General features: G+C 40.9%; 1 protein-coding gene across 1 annotated transcript in view; it reads right to left on the bottom strand.

The window, feature by feature from the left end:
* The window catches only part of HSD17B2 (hydroxysteroid 17-beta dehydrogenase 2), a 62,869-nt gene that overhangs the window by 6,567 nt on the left and 39,928 nt on the right, over positions 1-16,374 (bottom strand). Inside the window, exon 4 of the mRNA XM_055299575.1 lies at positions 821-958. Coding sequence (XP_055155550.1) covers positions 821-958 — 138 coding nt within the window. The remainder of the gene's footprint in view (positions 1-820; positions 959-16,374) is intronic.

Raw genomic sequence — 16,374 nt, 5'->3', positions numbered from 1 at the left:
CAATTCCTTTGTGAAAGGAAGCAGGGGTGAAGAGATACAGGGAGAGCCTGGCACTTAGAAGAGGCCCACGCAACCCAAGCCCTGCTGGGTGGACACGGAGAGCTGGAGAACTCTGGACGCATAACAACCCCGTCCCAACCCCCTGCACTAAGAGACTTAACCAAACTCCAGCACAGTTTCTAGCAGCATAAGGCCCTGTCCCTTGGATGACACCAGCCCCTCCCTAAAATGCCTGCCTAAGAAGGCTCAACCTTGCCAGAAAATTTTACTATTTGTTCTAGCCAACACATCCCTGAGAGGTCCCTGACTTCCCTTTCCTGAAATACTTACTAAAAAAGAACTTAAAATTGTAAATATATAGCTCTTGCAATGCAGGAGCATTTCTGTCCAGGATCTGAGAGCCATTCCTTTGGAATTGAATCATCAAGAAGAATCAGACCTGTTTCTCTGTGTCTGTGGGAAGACAGAATCTGGACTTTTTTAATTGCCAGCTGGCAGACACAGCTGGCCCCTCTGCATGGACACTGATGGACCATTGTACTTTTTCACTAATCTGACTTACTGAGACCCACTTTCCCCTCTCCCTCTTTCTCCTTTTAAAATGTTTAAAACACCTTTGCACAAATCAGCATGGAGCTTAGCTCTTTCCCCTACTGTCAGCAGTTACTGAATCAAACCTGTTTTCACCACTTTAACTGATGTCTGGCTGTGCCCATCTTTGACAACACTGAGGGGTTCAATGTGTGCTCTGTCAGACCAAGAGGACCTTCGGGGTTCCTTCCAGGATGAACATCACAGGTTCTTGGGCTCAGAAACCTACTTGTTCGGAAGCCTCCAGGTTGGATGGAAACAACTTTAATTCCCCACTTGGAAAGCTCTATTCTCATAACTGATGAGAACATGGTCACAGCTGCCTTTGATGAGCCATAAGATGCTATCTTTGCCATTGCGGCACCTCCTGTGGGAATAATGAGATAAAAAGAAGTAAAGTTAGACATGTTCATTTGTTCATCCAATAAATATTTAATCAGCATCTACTGTATGCAGGAACTGGTATCAGTGACTTGGGGGAACAAAGGCAGACAAGGCCCCCTGAGCCCAGGTGAGCAATGTTCTTGCTCATTCCCACAGTATGGTTTCATTTGCTTCTGCCTTCCTTGGCTACCCTATTGCAGCTGGTATGATGACAAACCAAGTTGAAGGCTCAATCTTGTCCAACTCCTAAGCAAAATGTAATTTAGGGCTGGCCGCGGTGGCTTATGCCTGTAATCCCAACACTGTGGGAAGCCGAGGTGGGCAGATCACCTGAGGTCAGGAGTTTGAGACCAACCTGGCCAACATGGTGAAGCTCCGTCTCTACTAAAAACACAAAAATTAGTCAGGCTTGGTGGCGCATGCCTGTAATCCCAGCTACTCAGGAGGCTGAGACATAAGAATCGCTTGGACCCCAGGGGACAGAGGTTGCAGTGAGCTGGGATCACGCCACTGCACTCCAGCCTTGCAAAAGAGTGAAACTCTGTCTCAAAAAAAAAAAAAAATGTAATTTAGGTAAGATGAAGAGCACCTACTGACCAGGCCCTGATCTAGCCTGACCAACATATGTTCTGAGATTCCTGGTAAACATATCCTTTTGTGGGGAGGAGGGTCCACTATTCAACCCACTACAGCACCTATAATCAAACAGATTGGGCTCAATACTTGTTGCAACAAGGAATAACATACATCCTGGGGAAAGGCGGGGCATCTCTGTAAGAGGGTGTGAGAAAGGACTTATTCTAGGGCTAGAGCAGATACTCTGTATCCCACCTAAATCATATTTAGCTTAGAAGCTGGTGAGATTGAGCCTTAAACTGAGTTTGTCACTGGGCCAGCTGTAAGGAAGTAATGGAAGGCAAGATCAAAGGAAGCCAAGAAAGGGAGTGATCTACTTGGAATAAGAGTCTCTGCAGATGTCACTGAGGCAAGGATCTCTAGGAAAGACCATCCTGGATTAGGATGGGCCCCAAATCTAATTAATGATGGGTGTCCTTATCAGAGACAGAAAAAGAGAAGGCACAAGGGAGAAGGCCACATGAAGATGGAAGCAGAGATTGGGGTTATGTCGCCCAAGCCAAGGCATACCTAGAGCCACCAGTAGCTGAAAGAGGCAAGGATAGATTCTTTCCCAGAGCCTCAAGAAGGAGCACAGCTCTGCTAACACTTGGTTTAGACATCTGGCCTCCAGAACTAAGAAAGAAAAAATTTCTGATGTTATAAGACACTCCATTTGTGGGGATTTGTGACGGCAGCCCTAGAATATGAATTGAGGTGCATTCCTGGTGGTCTTCAGCAGGAAGACACTGATGTTATGAAGGAGCAAAGACAGTGAGGGCTCACAGTGCCTCATGAAGTCTCATAGGAAGACTTGACCCATAACAGGGCTCCCCGTCTTGGCAAAGATTTCCCGAGTCAAAGAAGCATCCACTGAGTGAATGGATAAGCAAACTGTGGTCCAGCCATACGATGGAACACAACTCAGCCATGAAAGGGAATGAACTTGATACACGTAACAACATGGATGTCTCAAAACAATTATGGGCAGTGAGAGAGCAAAACAGAAAAGGATTTGTACCATTTGGTATAATTCCCTTCGTGTAAAGTTCAACAAATGAAAATTAATCTCTAGTGAAACAGATCACTGGTTACCTGAAGGGTGGGGGTGGTATGAACATTGTGCCCACCCCCGTCAAAATTCACATTTTGAAGCCCTAACCCCTAGTGTGACGGTATTTGGAGAAGGGGCCTTTGGAAGGTAATTAAGTCCTGAGCGTGGAGCCCTCATGATGAGAGGGATTAGTGCCCTTTTAAGAAGAGACACCAGTGAGTTTATTTATTCTTTCTCTCAGACAATTGGTGAGCTAGTAATTTATTGTCTCTCAGACAATTCAAGAGCTAGTAAATTCCTCTTCCATGTTTGGTTTAAGCTAAGTTGGGGTTTGGCCCTGTCACTTAAAACAAAAGGTCCCAAGGCTTAACTGATATAATTTTAACACAATGTCTGACATCGAGCAGGCTGTCATTAAACTGGTTAATCTTGCCGCAGATGGCCAGTGGATTTTTATTTAAGTGATTTATAGTTCCATGAAATCTTAGTGTTTGAAATCCAACTCCTTTCTATTACTAGTAAGAGAGGCCAAAGAAGTTACAGCAACTTGTTCAAAGTCACAGTGTGGGCTGTGTGGCAATCCCACACAGTTCGTGAAGTTAGCCAGAGTTCTCACTTCTCCATGACCTTTATAGATGATGAAGGTTGGTCACATAGAAGACAAACAGGTTAGCAGCGGAGCCAACACTGACTGCATTCAAATCCTAGCTCTACCACTAATTAGCCACCTGTTATCAAGATAGTCACTTTATATATGGTCTCTGCCTTTTTATCTGTAAATTAATAATGATAGTACATGCGTCACAGGATCGTTGTAAAAGTTAAATTAATAATATATTACAATAGTGCCTGGCACAAAGTAAGCTCCATATAAGGGCTTCCTACTATTAGTGCTACTCAGGCTTTTCAAAATAATATCTCAATAGCCCAAAAGGCTCCATATGTTCATCGTTTCTTAGAGTAATAGGCGCACTTGCTTCAGAATCTCCAGCGGCCGTTGTTTATTATGTAGCTTACTAAGAGCCACCCTGGACCCACTGAATCAGAATCTGCATTTAATACCTATTCAACTAGTCTTTTGAATATTAAATCTTGAACATTAGGGTTTTGTCACATATTTGTGCACATGAGCTTTCGTGATAATGTGCTGCCTTATGGATAAGTGCTATGGTTTGAATGTGTCCCTCCAAAAGCTTATATTGAAACTTAATCCCCAATTCAACAGTGTTAGGAGGTGGGGTGTACCAAGAGGTGATTAGACCTTGAGGATGGGGTGAATGGATTAATGCCATTATCTTGAGAATGGATTCATCACAAAAAGGGGAGTTTGGCCCCCTTTCACTCTCTTTCTCTTTCTCACTTTCTCTTGCCCTTCCACCTTCTGCTGTGGAAGAACACAGCAAGAAGACCCTCACAAGATGCCACCCCATTGATCTTGGACTTTCCAGCCGCTAGAACCAAGAGCCAATCAATTTCTGTTCATTATAAATTACCCAGTCTGCAGTATTCTGTCATAGCAACACAAAACAGACTAAGACATGACATATGAAGTTTGTTGAGGGTAGATCATATACTACATTGACAATCTAAACAAAAAGCATGCTTTGAATCAAACATTTAAGACTGATTTGTCTTTTGCATTAATTTGAACCCTGCAAGAACTGCCAATATTAGACCATGTCTTACCTATGAAATGGCAGTATTGTATGTTTCAACCTCATAGACCCAATCTTGTCGTTAGTGTTTGAGATGACGTAAGATGAGATAAATATAGGTGTCCAAGTTTGCTGGTTAAGAGCCACTGTGTCTCAAGGCTTTTTAACCTTACGTACCCCTTCATTGTCTGTCCAGTTAGAGCCTCTAATTTTTTAATTTAACTTTTAATTTTGTCAAGGTAAAAACACTTAATATGAATTCTACTTTTTTAACAGATTTTTTAAGTGTGCAATACAGCATTGTTAACTATTGGCACAATGTTGTATAGCAGATCTACGTAACTTATTCCTCTTGCATTACTCAGACACTTTGAATAACCTAATATTAGGTAACTTAAGAGAACACGCCTTATTATGGACTTCATGTTTGTGTCTCAAAAATTTCTGTCTCAAAGCCCTAATCCTCAGGATAGCTGTATTTGGAAATGAGGACTCTAAAAAAGTAAAGTTAAATGAGATCAGAAAGATGAGGCCCCTGATCCAACAGAATTAGTGTCCTTACAGGAATAGACACCAGACGCTTCACACTCTCTCCTTGAACATGCACCAAGGAAGGGCTATGTGAGGACACAGCAAGAAGGTAGTTGTCTGTAAACCAGGAAGAGAGCCCTCACCAGAAAACCAACCATGCTGACATGTTGATCTGGGACTTCTAACTGCGTGACTGTGAGAAAATTAATTTATGTTGTTTAGGCCACACGATTTGTGATATTTTATTGTGGCAGTCTGAGCAGACTAACATACGTAGTCAACAACAAGACCTGCCTTAACCAACAATGTACAGAACTATGGACTCTTCCCACTCTTCCTAGACCTAGACTGCACACTTTCTATCCTTACTTAGCATAGGCATGAAAAATCATCCCCTCTCTTCTAAGTCATATTCCCCTGAATGCCTCTGTGAACTATTCAGTCAATTTGTTCCCTGGGCTGTGTTCCCTTATCTTGCAAGGGAATAAATTCAGCGTTCACTTTGTTGGTTATTCTGGTGGTCATTTTCTTTTCTTTACACTGTGATATATTGTTGACGGCGGGCTAAAAATAAGGGACTTGAAGTTAGCGTTCTGAAGCTTACAAAAGAGTTGTGGAGACCCTCTCCCCACCATATGTGTACTTAGCACCATGTTTTCAAGGTTCGTTCATGTTGTAGCGTGTATCAGTACTTCACTCTTTGTAAAGCTGAAAAATATTCCTTTATATGGATATGCCACATTTTATTTATCCAGTGATCCCTTTATGTATGCTTGAGTTGTTTCTACCTTTGGCTATTGTGAATAATGTTGCTATACCCATCTATGTACGAGTTTTGGTTTGAACACCTGTTTTCTATCTCTTACATATACACCTAGGAGTAGAATTGCTAGGTCACACAGTAATTCTAAGTTTAACTTACAGACGATCTGCCAAATGTTTTCCACATCCGCTGAACCATTTTATGTTTCTACCAGTAGTATAAAAGGGTTCCAATTTCTCTACATTCTCACCAACATGTGTTTTTTCTGTGTTTTTTTTTTATTATTATAGCCATCTTAGGGTGTATGTTATATTATGGTGGTTTTTCATTACAGCCGTCTTAGGGGGTATGTTATCTTATTGAGGTTTTGATTTCCAGCACTTGTGTATTTAGAAGCCCTCCAGTGATTCTGATGTAGCTAAAGCTTGAAAATGTTTTCCGGGGATTAGTACCACCAACATCACTCAGGAACTAGTTATAGACATGCAGAATCTTAGGCTCCACCCAGACCAACCCAGTCAGATTCTGCCTTTCCGCAAGATCTCCAAGTGATGCCCACATATGTCAGCGTTGAGCAGCAATGGAGTAAGAGATAGCACTAAATTGCCAACCCTTCCTAATTACCATTTAAACAGACCAGAGTTAGGGCTTTTTTTTTTTTATGCCCCTGCTTGTCTGACATGTTCTTGCTTAACAGCCTGGAAAAGTAGAAAGCACATAGTACTTGGAGTTAAACAGACCCTGGTTCAAATCCTGACTTTATCACTTACCAGTTATACAAACTTGGGTTACAGAGTGCTTGATCTAGAAAATTAATTAATATCTGCATTTTGTGGATGTTAGAATGAATTGACTATAGGCATGTAAATCTCTCACACAACCCAGCATGAGGAGGTTCACTCAGTCTTGCTCTACCCACCTTCCCCCTTGTCCCTCAAGCGCCCTGCAGAGTGTCAGGGAAGAAAATCTCAGCCTTGGCTTCCCGTCTTGCCACTGAGCAGCTGAAGGACTGGCTGAATGACTTGCCAAATGATTCTTTTAAGGCAGCTGGCTCAGCAAGGAAAAGTCCAGGAATGATCCCACAGTCTGGATTGAGACAGAACTCTAGGCTGAAACTGTGAACTCTACTAGATCCTTTAATTTGTAGACTTGTGAGAATCTCTAAGATTGCTTGCTTTGGTATAAAGTAATTCTGATGTATTTTAAACAGCTTGGGATGGGCTCAGTAGCTCATGCCTATGATCCCAATACATTGGGAGGCCAAGATAAGAGGATTGTTTGAAGCCAGGAGTTCAAGACTGTCCTAGGCAACAAAGTGAGACCCCATGGCAAAAGTAAATAAGCAGATGTGATGGCATGTACCTGTATTACCAGCTACTCAGGAGACTGAAGTGGGAGGATCACTTGAGCCCAAGAGTTCAAGGTTATAGAAAGCTACAATTGTGCCACTGCACTCCAACCTGAGCAACAGGGGGAGACCTGTTTTAGAGGGCTTTATTTTCAACTCTTCTTATTCAATCATAGCATGCAATTATACACAGGTGTTTACTCTACGATTTCTGGAGGAAAACTGGCCCGAAAAAGGTTTTGGGCCTCAAACAGAACAATTTTCCAACTGCCCTTTGTACAATTAGAGTTGTTACCCACTTCCTCTAATTCTAGGTAAAAAAATAAAAAATAATAATAATAAAAAGAACGTTTGATGTGGCAGACAGCTATGATTACTATCTCTCTGTTGAGAGGTCCCTTTTGCTCGGGTACTTCCTATATACCAGTAACTGTGCTATGCACTCAAAACCCATGGTGCATTTAAATCTGCAGCCAAGATCAGAGGTTTTCAATTGGGGGTGATTTTACACCCCAAAGATCATGGGAAATATCTGAAGATGTGTCACAATTAGGGGTGGGTGCTACTATTATCTAATGGGTCAAGGACACATATGCTGTTAAACACCCCACAATGCACAGGACAGTGCCCTTACAGAAAGAATTATCCCCACCAAAATGCCAATAGTGCCAAGGTTGAGAAATATTGCCCCGGACTCAGGTGCTACGTGACCCTCATTTGAAGATAGAGACAGACAAGTAAGGCGACCTGACCTAGGTCACCCAGCTAGTAACCGAAGAGCAAGATTTAAGCCACAATGACACAAAATCTCTGAGGCCTAGGTCATTTTAGAAGGGCTTGTTTTCAAGCATAGCGTGCAATTGCACACAAGTGTTTATGCAAACATTTCTGAAGAGGAAAACTGGCGCTTTTAGGCCTCTGAAACAGAAAGATTTTCCAATTGCCCTTTGTACCATCAGAGTTGCCTCCCATGCCTCTGATGCTTGGTTAAATATTTATCCAACTGCCTTGCTAGGATTGGGGTTAAAGAGCTATGCTATTTGTGTGGGAGGGATAATCAACATGTTATTACAATGGGGAAAAGTCTCCTCCTGTAGTAGACATGGTCAAATCTGGAAGGAGTTAACTGTTGGGGTCGTCTCCTCAGGAGCTAGTAAGTGATGGGGCAGAGGATGAAGGGTAATTCAGTGTCACAGTCAGAGGCGGTGATACAAGCAGTTGGCAGATTAAGAAGCTACAAGCGCACATACTGTCAGCTGCTGCCCCAGATCCTCATGATGGGGTGGTTTTGGGGTCGCTAATGCTACTGGACCATTCACTGCATGCCAAGCACAAGGCTGATGCTTAAACATGTGTTATTTCATCTCATCTCTCCATGGCCCCCAGAAGAAGCAATTACTATTATCCTCATCTTAAAATGAGGAGGCTGCAACTTAGAGGTTCAGAACTGTTCCCAAGGTCACACAGTTGTCATTGGTAGAGACAGGATTAAAACCCGGGAAGTCTGTCTTCATTCTGCTTGCTTGGCATCCTAGAAGATTCTTACCTGTATTCCTACATGATATCTCTTACTCCTTCCCTTTCGTGTTCCTTTCTTTAGGGATGGAAGATGTAGGAGGGAAGGACACCTGAGGGAAAGACGTGGTTGACTCTAGATTGCATTTCTTAGAGAAGAACTTAAAGAAGTAATGTTTCTCGCCATCCCACTCCTGGAAATTCCCACCCGTAGGAGTGTATTTAGAAGACATGAGTTATGTTGACTTTATTTCCACACAAGAATAGGAGTTAGGGTGGAACAAGCATCTAACAGTGGAGCTAGCAGAAAGCAAAAAATGATCAATAAGGTACCACTGGGAAGAGCATCTGAGACCCTTTGACCTTGTGTTTGATGTGGTGGTAACGTATGGTTACAGCGAGTCACCAGGGAAGGAGGTGGGTTGGTGAGTCAGAACATGAAACTGAAGTTCAAGTTCAAGTTCTAGCTTACAGGCCAGTCACTGAACCCTTCTAACCTTGGTTCTTATAACTGCAAAATGAGGATAGCAACTTTACGTAGGTTATTGGGGTCATATACCTGAGAGCATTCAACAAATGCCTGAAATGTAATGGATCCTTCATAATAACTCTTAATATTTATTAGGTGTCTACTATATGCCAAGCACTGTTCTGAGTGTTTTAACATCAGCTCTAAATGTATTTGATAGTCACAACAGTCATAGGAGGTAGATTCTAGTATTATCCTCAGGAACCTCATTTTAAAAAATGAAAACACTAAAGTGTAGAGAGTTTAAGTGACTTTCCCAAGGACACAGAAAGTTATAGAAATAATAGCTAACCCTTACATAAAATTTATAGTGTCCACACAAAAGCTTGTACAAAAAATATTCAGAGAAGCATTATTCATAATAACCAAAAATTGGAATGAACCTAAATGTCCATCAACTGATGAATGGATTTTTAAAATGTAGTTATATTCATATGCATATTCAAAAAGCTGCAAAGAAACCTATTGAGGAGGACATTTTTGGAGTTTGAACTTTCAGACAAACATCCTTTTAAGCAGTGTGTACGTTCCAACTCTGGCCGCCTCTGCCCAAATGAGAGGCACATGGAACTTCTCACTGAGGCTGGACAAGCAGGTAGAAGGTCAGGAGAGGGTGTGGAAATTCTGCCTGATAGAGACAGCAAGGTGGATAAGAAGTGGCCAGTGGGCACACGGAACTGAGCAGTCTTTAATGGAAAACAAAGGAGCCAAACTTTAATGGGTTAATGAGGTTGTCAAGAAGTAGAGGCTGCAAGTCACCTAGCTTTTGAAGGAGCTCAGGGGAAAAGGGGAAAAAAGCTCTCATTGTTCAGCTCTCACTTACAAGTGAGGACATGCGGTATTTGCTTTTCTGTGGCTGCATTAGGTTGCTAAGGATAATGGCTTCCAGCTCCATCTGTGTCCCTGCAAAGGATATGATCTCATTCTTTTTATGCCTGTGTAGTATTCCATGCTGTATATGTACCACATTTTCTTTATCTAATCTGTCATCGATGGGCAATTGGGTTGATTCCATGTCTTTGCTATTGTGAATAGTGCTGCAATGGAACATACATGTACCCTAGAACTTAAAATTAAAATTAAAATTAATTTAAAAAATAAAGAAGTGTGGGGCAGTGTCCATTAATAAAAATAATAATAACTCATAACCTTCAGGGAAGACTTACTATACATAAGCAGCTATGCTAAGAACTTTATGATAATTATTTTATTTAAGCCTCAGAATCCTCCTATGTGGTCATATTTCCTCTGCTTATTTGTCCACTCTTATTGCCTCCACTTTATGGGGACAAAAGTGGAGCTTAGAGAGGCGATAGGACCTCGGGTTTTCCAGCAGTGTCACCCAACCAGGAAGTGAAGAGGAGAGCCCCACCGTCCTGGCTCCCAGTCCAGCTCAAAGAGAAAAGGATTGAGAGCCTGGGGAGGAATCATCCTTAGAGCATAGCCTGGGGTAGAATGAAAGGCCCAGGGAGAGAGAAGGAGTTAGTGGGGAGGAGGAAGGAGGAAAGGCTGAAGAGGAGAATGAGTGACAACAGAAGGAGGGAGGAGCAGTTAGAGAAGTTCATGCGGGACAGCTTCAGTTTGCTTGTGAGAGTTTCAGAGAGGAAGGGAATAGAGCAGACAAATAAACAGGAAACACGATTTGAAATAATTTTTTCTTCTATTCTGCGCACCTCTTGCCTTCCAAGGAGGGCAGATCCAAAGGAAGTGTTTAGCTTATTGAGCAGCTAAGAGTAAGTGGATGTGATATGAACGTGCTGGTTATGGAAGAAGGAAGGAGAGGGAAAGATGAGGAAAGGAACCAAAGAGATTTGGGAGCCAGGATGGACAGGGAGGGGGAAGTAACCAGAAGTGAGGTGGCTGGCAACTGAAGACCTTCGGAAGGAGGAAAAACAAAACAAACAAAAACAACAACAACAACTAGAATCTAAAGGGAATTTGCGTTAAATGGTGCTTTGTGATATATGGAATCTCTAGTAAAACCTGTTTGATTGGCGCTGCCTTTTTGGAACGCAATAAAGTGCTAAGCGTTCCTTCAACATGGTGTAAAGAATGAGGAGAAAGTGTTCATGGAGACCTGAATTACATAAGATTGGGAGGAATGAAGTTTAAATTTGAGGAGAAAAAAGAAAAATCTTTGGAATCGGTAATTAGGTGCATGTGATTTGTTATAAATCAGAGAAGGTTAAACCAGACACATTATTTTCCCACAGCTGCTATAACAAATTACTACAAATCTAGTGGCTTAAACATTACAAATGTATTATCTTATGATAAAATCAAGGAGTCAGCAGGGTCATGCTCCTTCTGGAGGCTCTAGGGGAGAGCTAGTTCCCCTGACTTTTCCAGCTTCTAGAAGCCACCTGCATTCCTTGGTTCCTGGCCCCTTCCTCTATCTTCAGAGCCAGCTAGGTACCATCTTCCAGTTTCTCTCTGACTCTGACCCTCATGGCTCTTTCTTATAAGGACCCTTGTGATTGCATCAGATTCATCCAGAATATCCAGGATAACCTCCTCATCTCAAGATCCTTCACTCAATCACGTGTGCACAGTACCATTTGCACGTGAGGTAACAGGGTCACAGGTTGCAGACACTGGGACGTGTATGTCTCTGGGGACCCATTATTCTGCCTCCCAGAGCAGCTGCCTACTCACAGCAGCCTGAGATAGTTTCTTGAGGGTTATTTACTCTGCAGCAATGAATAACTGGAACAGAGTCATCAATTCCAGCTCAGTTTTCCTGGCTGGTGCAAAGTTCCATGATAAATCTACGCCACCAAAATTCTTGTCACTCAGAAGGTGACAGAGGTGCGAGACTCAAGACAATCTGGTGGGTCAGGGCAACCACGTGCTTCTTCTGGAGCCCTTATTAGTGACTGACTGCCTCTCTCCCTCCATGCACCTTGCTTCAAAATGAAAGTAACAGGAATGAACTCCCAGATAAGCATGTTTCCAAAGTTACTGTTACATTAATTTTGCCAAAGATATATCAACAAGTCAGCATCACATTGGATGTTAATTTGTGTGGATTTGTTGGTTATATATTGCCTTTTACACATACTTTGACTTTTCTAATCCTTGTGTTACATTCTAGCTTTTTCTTTTCCAGCTCAAATTCTTTTCTATTTTTTCATAAAACTGTCCAGTAAGTGCTAGAGAGTCCCTCACTGTGTTCTGTGCTGAATTCCCCTATTCCTTATCAATTATGGTGTTATGGACTGAATTGTTCCCCCCACCACCCAGAAAAGTTTATATGTGGCAGTACTAACCTCCAGTATCTTGGAACGTGACTGTATTTGAAGATAGAACCTTTAAAAATATGATTATGGTTAAATGGGATCATAAGAGTGGTGCCCTAAGTCAGTATGACTGCCATTCTTATAAGAAGAGGAAGAGATACCAGGGGTGCAACAGACAGAGAGATGACCATGTGAGGGCACAGCAAAAAGGTGGTCATCTGAAAGCCGAGGAGAGAGAGCTCAGGAGCAACCAACCCTGCCGACACCTTGGTCTTGGACTTCCAGCCTCCAGAGCTGTGAGAAAAGAAATTTCTGGTTTTTTAAGACACCTTGTCTGTGGTATTTTCTTGTGGTAGCCCTAGCAAACTTACACAGAGGAAAATCAATCATTTCAGAGCTTTGTTTCTTTTTTTTTTAATTTTTAGTATTTTGTGGGTACATAGTAGATGTATATATTTATGTGCTACATGAGATGTTTTGATACAAGCATGCAATGCATAATAATCACATTGGGGCAAATGGAGTCTCCATCACCTTAAGCATTTATCCTTTGTGTTGCACACAATCCAGTTATTTTTAATGTTATTTTTAAATGTACAATTAAATTATTATTGACTATTGTCACTCTGTTGTGCTATCAAATACTAGATCTTATTCATTCTTTCTAACTATTTTTTGTACCCATTAACCATTCCTACGGCCCCCTCCTTAGTCCTCTCCACTACTCTTCCCAGCCTCTGGTAACCATCATTCTACTCTATCTCCATGAGTTCAATTGTTTTAACTTTTAGCTCCCACAAATAAGTGAGAACATGTGAAGTTTGTCTTTATAATCATTATGTTATTTCATTTAGCATAACGACTTCCAGTTCCATCCATGTTATTGCAAATGACAATATCTCGTTCTTTTATATGGCTGAATAGTACTCCATTGTGTGTATATGTACCACATTTTCTTTATCCACTAATCTGTTGATGGACACTTAGGTTACTTCCAAATCTTCGCTATAGTGAACTGTGCTGCAACACATATAGGAGTGCAGATATCTCCTTGATATACTGATTTCCCTTCTTTTGGGTACATATCTAGCAGTGGAATTGCTGGATAATATGGCGACTCTATTTTTAGAGCTGTTCTCCATAGCATTTGTGCTAATTTACATCGCACCAACAGTGTACAAGGATTCTCTTTCTCCACATCCTTACCAGCATTTGTTATTGCCTGACTTTTGGATGAAAGCCATTTTACCTGGGGTGAGATCATATCTCATTGTAGTTTTGATTTGCATTTGTCTGATGATCAATGATATTGAGCACCTTTTCATATACTTGTTTGCTATTTGTATTTCTTGTCATTTTTGAGAAATGCCTATTCAGATCTTTTGTACATTTTAAATGAGATTATTTGATTTTTTCCTGTAGAGTTGTTTGAGCTCCTTATAGTTTCTGGTTATTAAGTCCTTGTCAAATGGCTAGTTTGCAGATATTTTCTCCCATTCTGTGGGCTGTCTCTTCACTTTGTTGATTGTATCCTTTGCTGTGAAGAAGCTTTTTAACTTGATGTGATCTCATTTGCCTGTGCTTGTTGGGTGTTACTCAAGAAATCTTTGCCAATTCCAATGTCCTGGAGAGTTTCCCTAATGTTTTCTTATAGTACAATAGTTTCATTATCTGAGGTCTTAGATTTAAGTATCGAATCCATTTTGATTTGATTTTTTTATATGGTGAGAGACAGGGATCTATTTTCATTCTTCTGCATATGGATATCCAGTTTGTTTTTCTTTCCTTTTCTTTTTTTTTCTCTCTTTCTTTCTTTCTTTCTTTCTTTCTTCTTTCTTCTTTCTGTCTTTCTTCCTTTCTTTTTTTTGAAACAGTGTCTCACTCTGTCACCCAGGCTGGAGTGCAATGGTGTGATCACAGTTCGCTGCAGCCTCTATCTCCCTGGGCTCAAGTGATCCACCCACCTCAGCCTCCCAAGTAGCCAGGACTACAGGCGCATGCCACCATGCCTGGCTAATTTTTTGTCATTTTTGTAGAGACAGAGTTTTGCCATATTGCCCAGGCTGGTTTTGAACTCCTGGCTTCAAGCAATCCACCTGACCTCCCTATGTGCTGGGATTACAGGCATGAGCCACAGCACCTGGCCGAGTTTTCTCAGCACCATTTATTGAATAGACTGTCCTTTGCCTGGTATATGTTATTGCATTTGTTGAAAATGAGTGCACCATAGATGTGTAGATTTATTTCTGGGTTCTGTATCCTGTTCCATTGGTCTATATGTCTGTTTTCATGCCAGTACCATGCTGTTTTGGTTACTACAGATCTGTAGTATAATCTGAAGTCAGGTAATGTGATTCGTCCAGTTTTGTTCTTTCTGCTCAGGATATCTTTGGCTCTTCTCAGTCTTTTGTGGTTCCATATAAATTTCAGGATTTCTTTTTCTATTTCTGTGAAGAATGTCATTGGTATTTGGATATGGATTGCATTGAATCTATAGATTTCTTTGAATAGTATGGACATTTGAACAATTTTGATTTTTCGAACCTACGGACATGGAATATCTTTCAATTTTTGTGTCCTCTTCAATTTCTTTCATCAATATTATATAATTTTCATTGTAGAAGTCTTTCACTGCTCTGGTTAGGTTAATTCCCAGGTATTTCATTTTATTTGTAGCTATTGTAAATGAGATTACTTTCCTGACTTCTCTTTCTGATTGTCTGCCATTGGCATACTCACGCCTGTAATCCCAGCCCTTTGGGAGGCTGAGGTGGGTGGATCACAAAGTCAAGAGATCAAGACCATCCTGGCCAACATTATGAAACCCTGTCTCTACTAAAAATACAAAAAAGAAAAAAATAGCTGGGCATGGTGGTGCACACCTGTAGTCCCAGCTACTCGGGAGGCTGAGGCAAAAGAATCACCGGAATCCAGGAGGTGGAGCTGCAGTGAGCCGAGATCTCACCACTGCACTCCAGCCTTGCAACAGGGCGAGACTCTGTCTAAAATAAAAAGAAATACATGCTACTGGTTTTTATATGTTGATTTTGTATCCTGCAACTTGACTGAACTTGTTTATCAGTTTTAATTGTTTTTGGTGGAGTCTTTAGTTTTTTCCAAATGTAAGATCATATCATCTGCAAACAAGGATAATTCAACTTCTTCCTTTCCAACTTGGATGCTCTTTCTTTCTTTCTTTTGTCTGCTTGCACTAGCCAGGACTTCCAGTCTTATGTGGAATAATAATGGTGAAAGTGGGCATCCTTGTCGTGTTCTAGATCTTAGAGGAAAGGATTTCAGTTTGTTCCCATTCAGCATGACACTAGCTATAGGTCTGTTGTATATGGCTTTTGCTATGTTGACATGTGTTCCTTCTATACACGGTTTTTTTTTATTGAGGGTTTTTATCATGAAGGGATATTGAATTTTATCAGATGCTTTTCTTAGCATCAGTTGAAATGATCATACGGTTTTGTCCTTCATTCTGTTAAGATTATGTATCGCACTGATTGATTTGTGTAAAGGTCGAACCATCCCTGCTTCTGTAGGATAAATCCCATGTAGTCATGATAAATGATCTTTAATGCACTATTGAATTCAGTTTACTAGTATTTTGTTAAGGATTTTTACATCAACGTTCATGAGGTATATTGGCCTATAGTTTTCTTACTTTTTTTTACATGTATTTTTTGGTTTTGCTATCAGAACAATATAGGCCTTGTAGGATGAGTTTGGAAGTATTCCCTCCACCACTATTTTTCAGAATACTCGAGTAGAATCAGTATTAGTTCTTCAATAATAAAATAAAATAAAAAAAAGAAAAAGAAAAATTAAAAGTTTGGTAAAATTCAGCAGTGAAGCCATGAGGCCCCAGCCTTTTCTTTGCTTGCAGACTTTTTACTATGGCTTTGAACTCATTACTTGTTATTGATCCATTCAGGTTTTGGATTCCTTCATGATTCAATCTTGGTAGGCTCTCTGTAAGAATTTATCCATCTCTTCTAGGTTCTCCAATTTATTGGCATTTAGTTAGTTACTCACAGTAGCCTCTAATGATCCTTTGAGTTTCTGTGGTATTGGTTGTAATGTCTCCTTTGTCATCTCTGACGTTTATTGGGTCTTGTCTCTTTTGTTCTTAGTCTCATTAAAA

The sequence above is a fragment of the Symphalangus syndactylus genome, chromosome 11 (assembly GCF_028878055.3).
Source record: "Symphalangus syndactylus isolate Jambi chromosome 11, NHGRI_mSymSyn1-v2.1_pri, whole genome shotgun sequence".
NCBI lineage: Eukaryota > Metazoa > Chordata > Mammalia > Primates > Hylobatidae > Symphalangus > Symphalangus syndactylus.
Note: the sequence above shows the minus strand (reverse complement) of the source record. Positions and strands in the feature narration are given on the sequence as shown.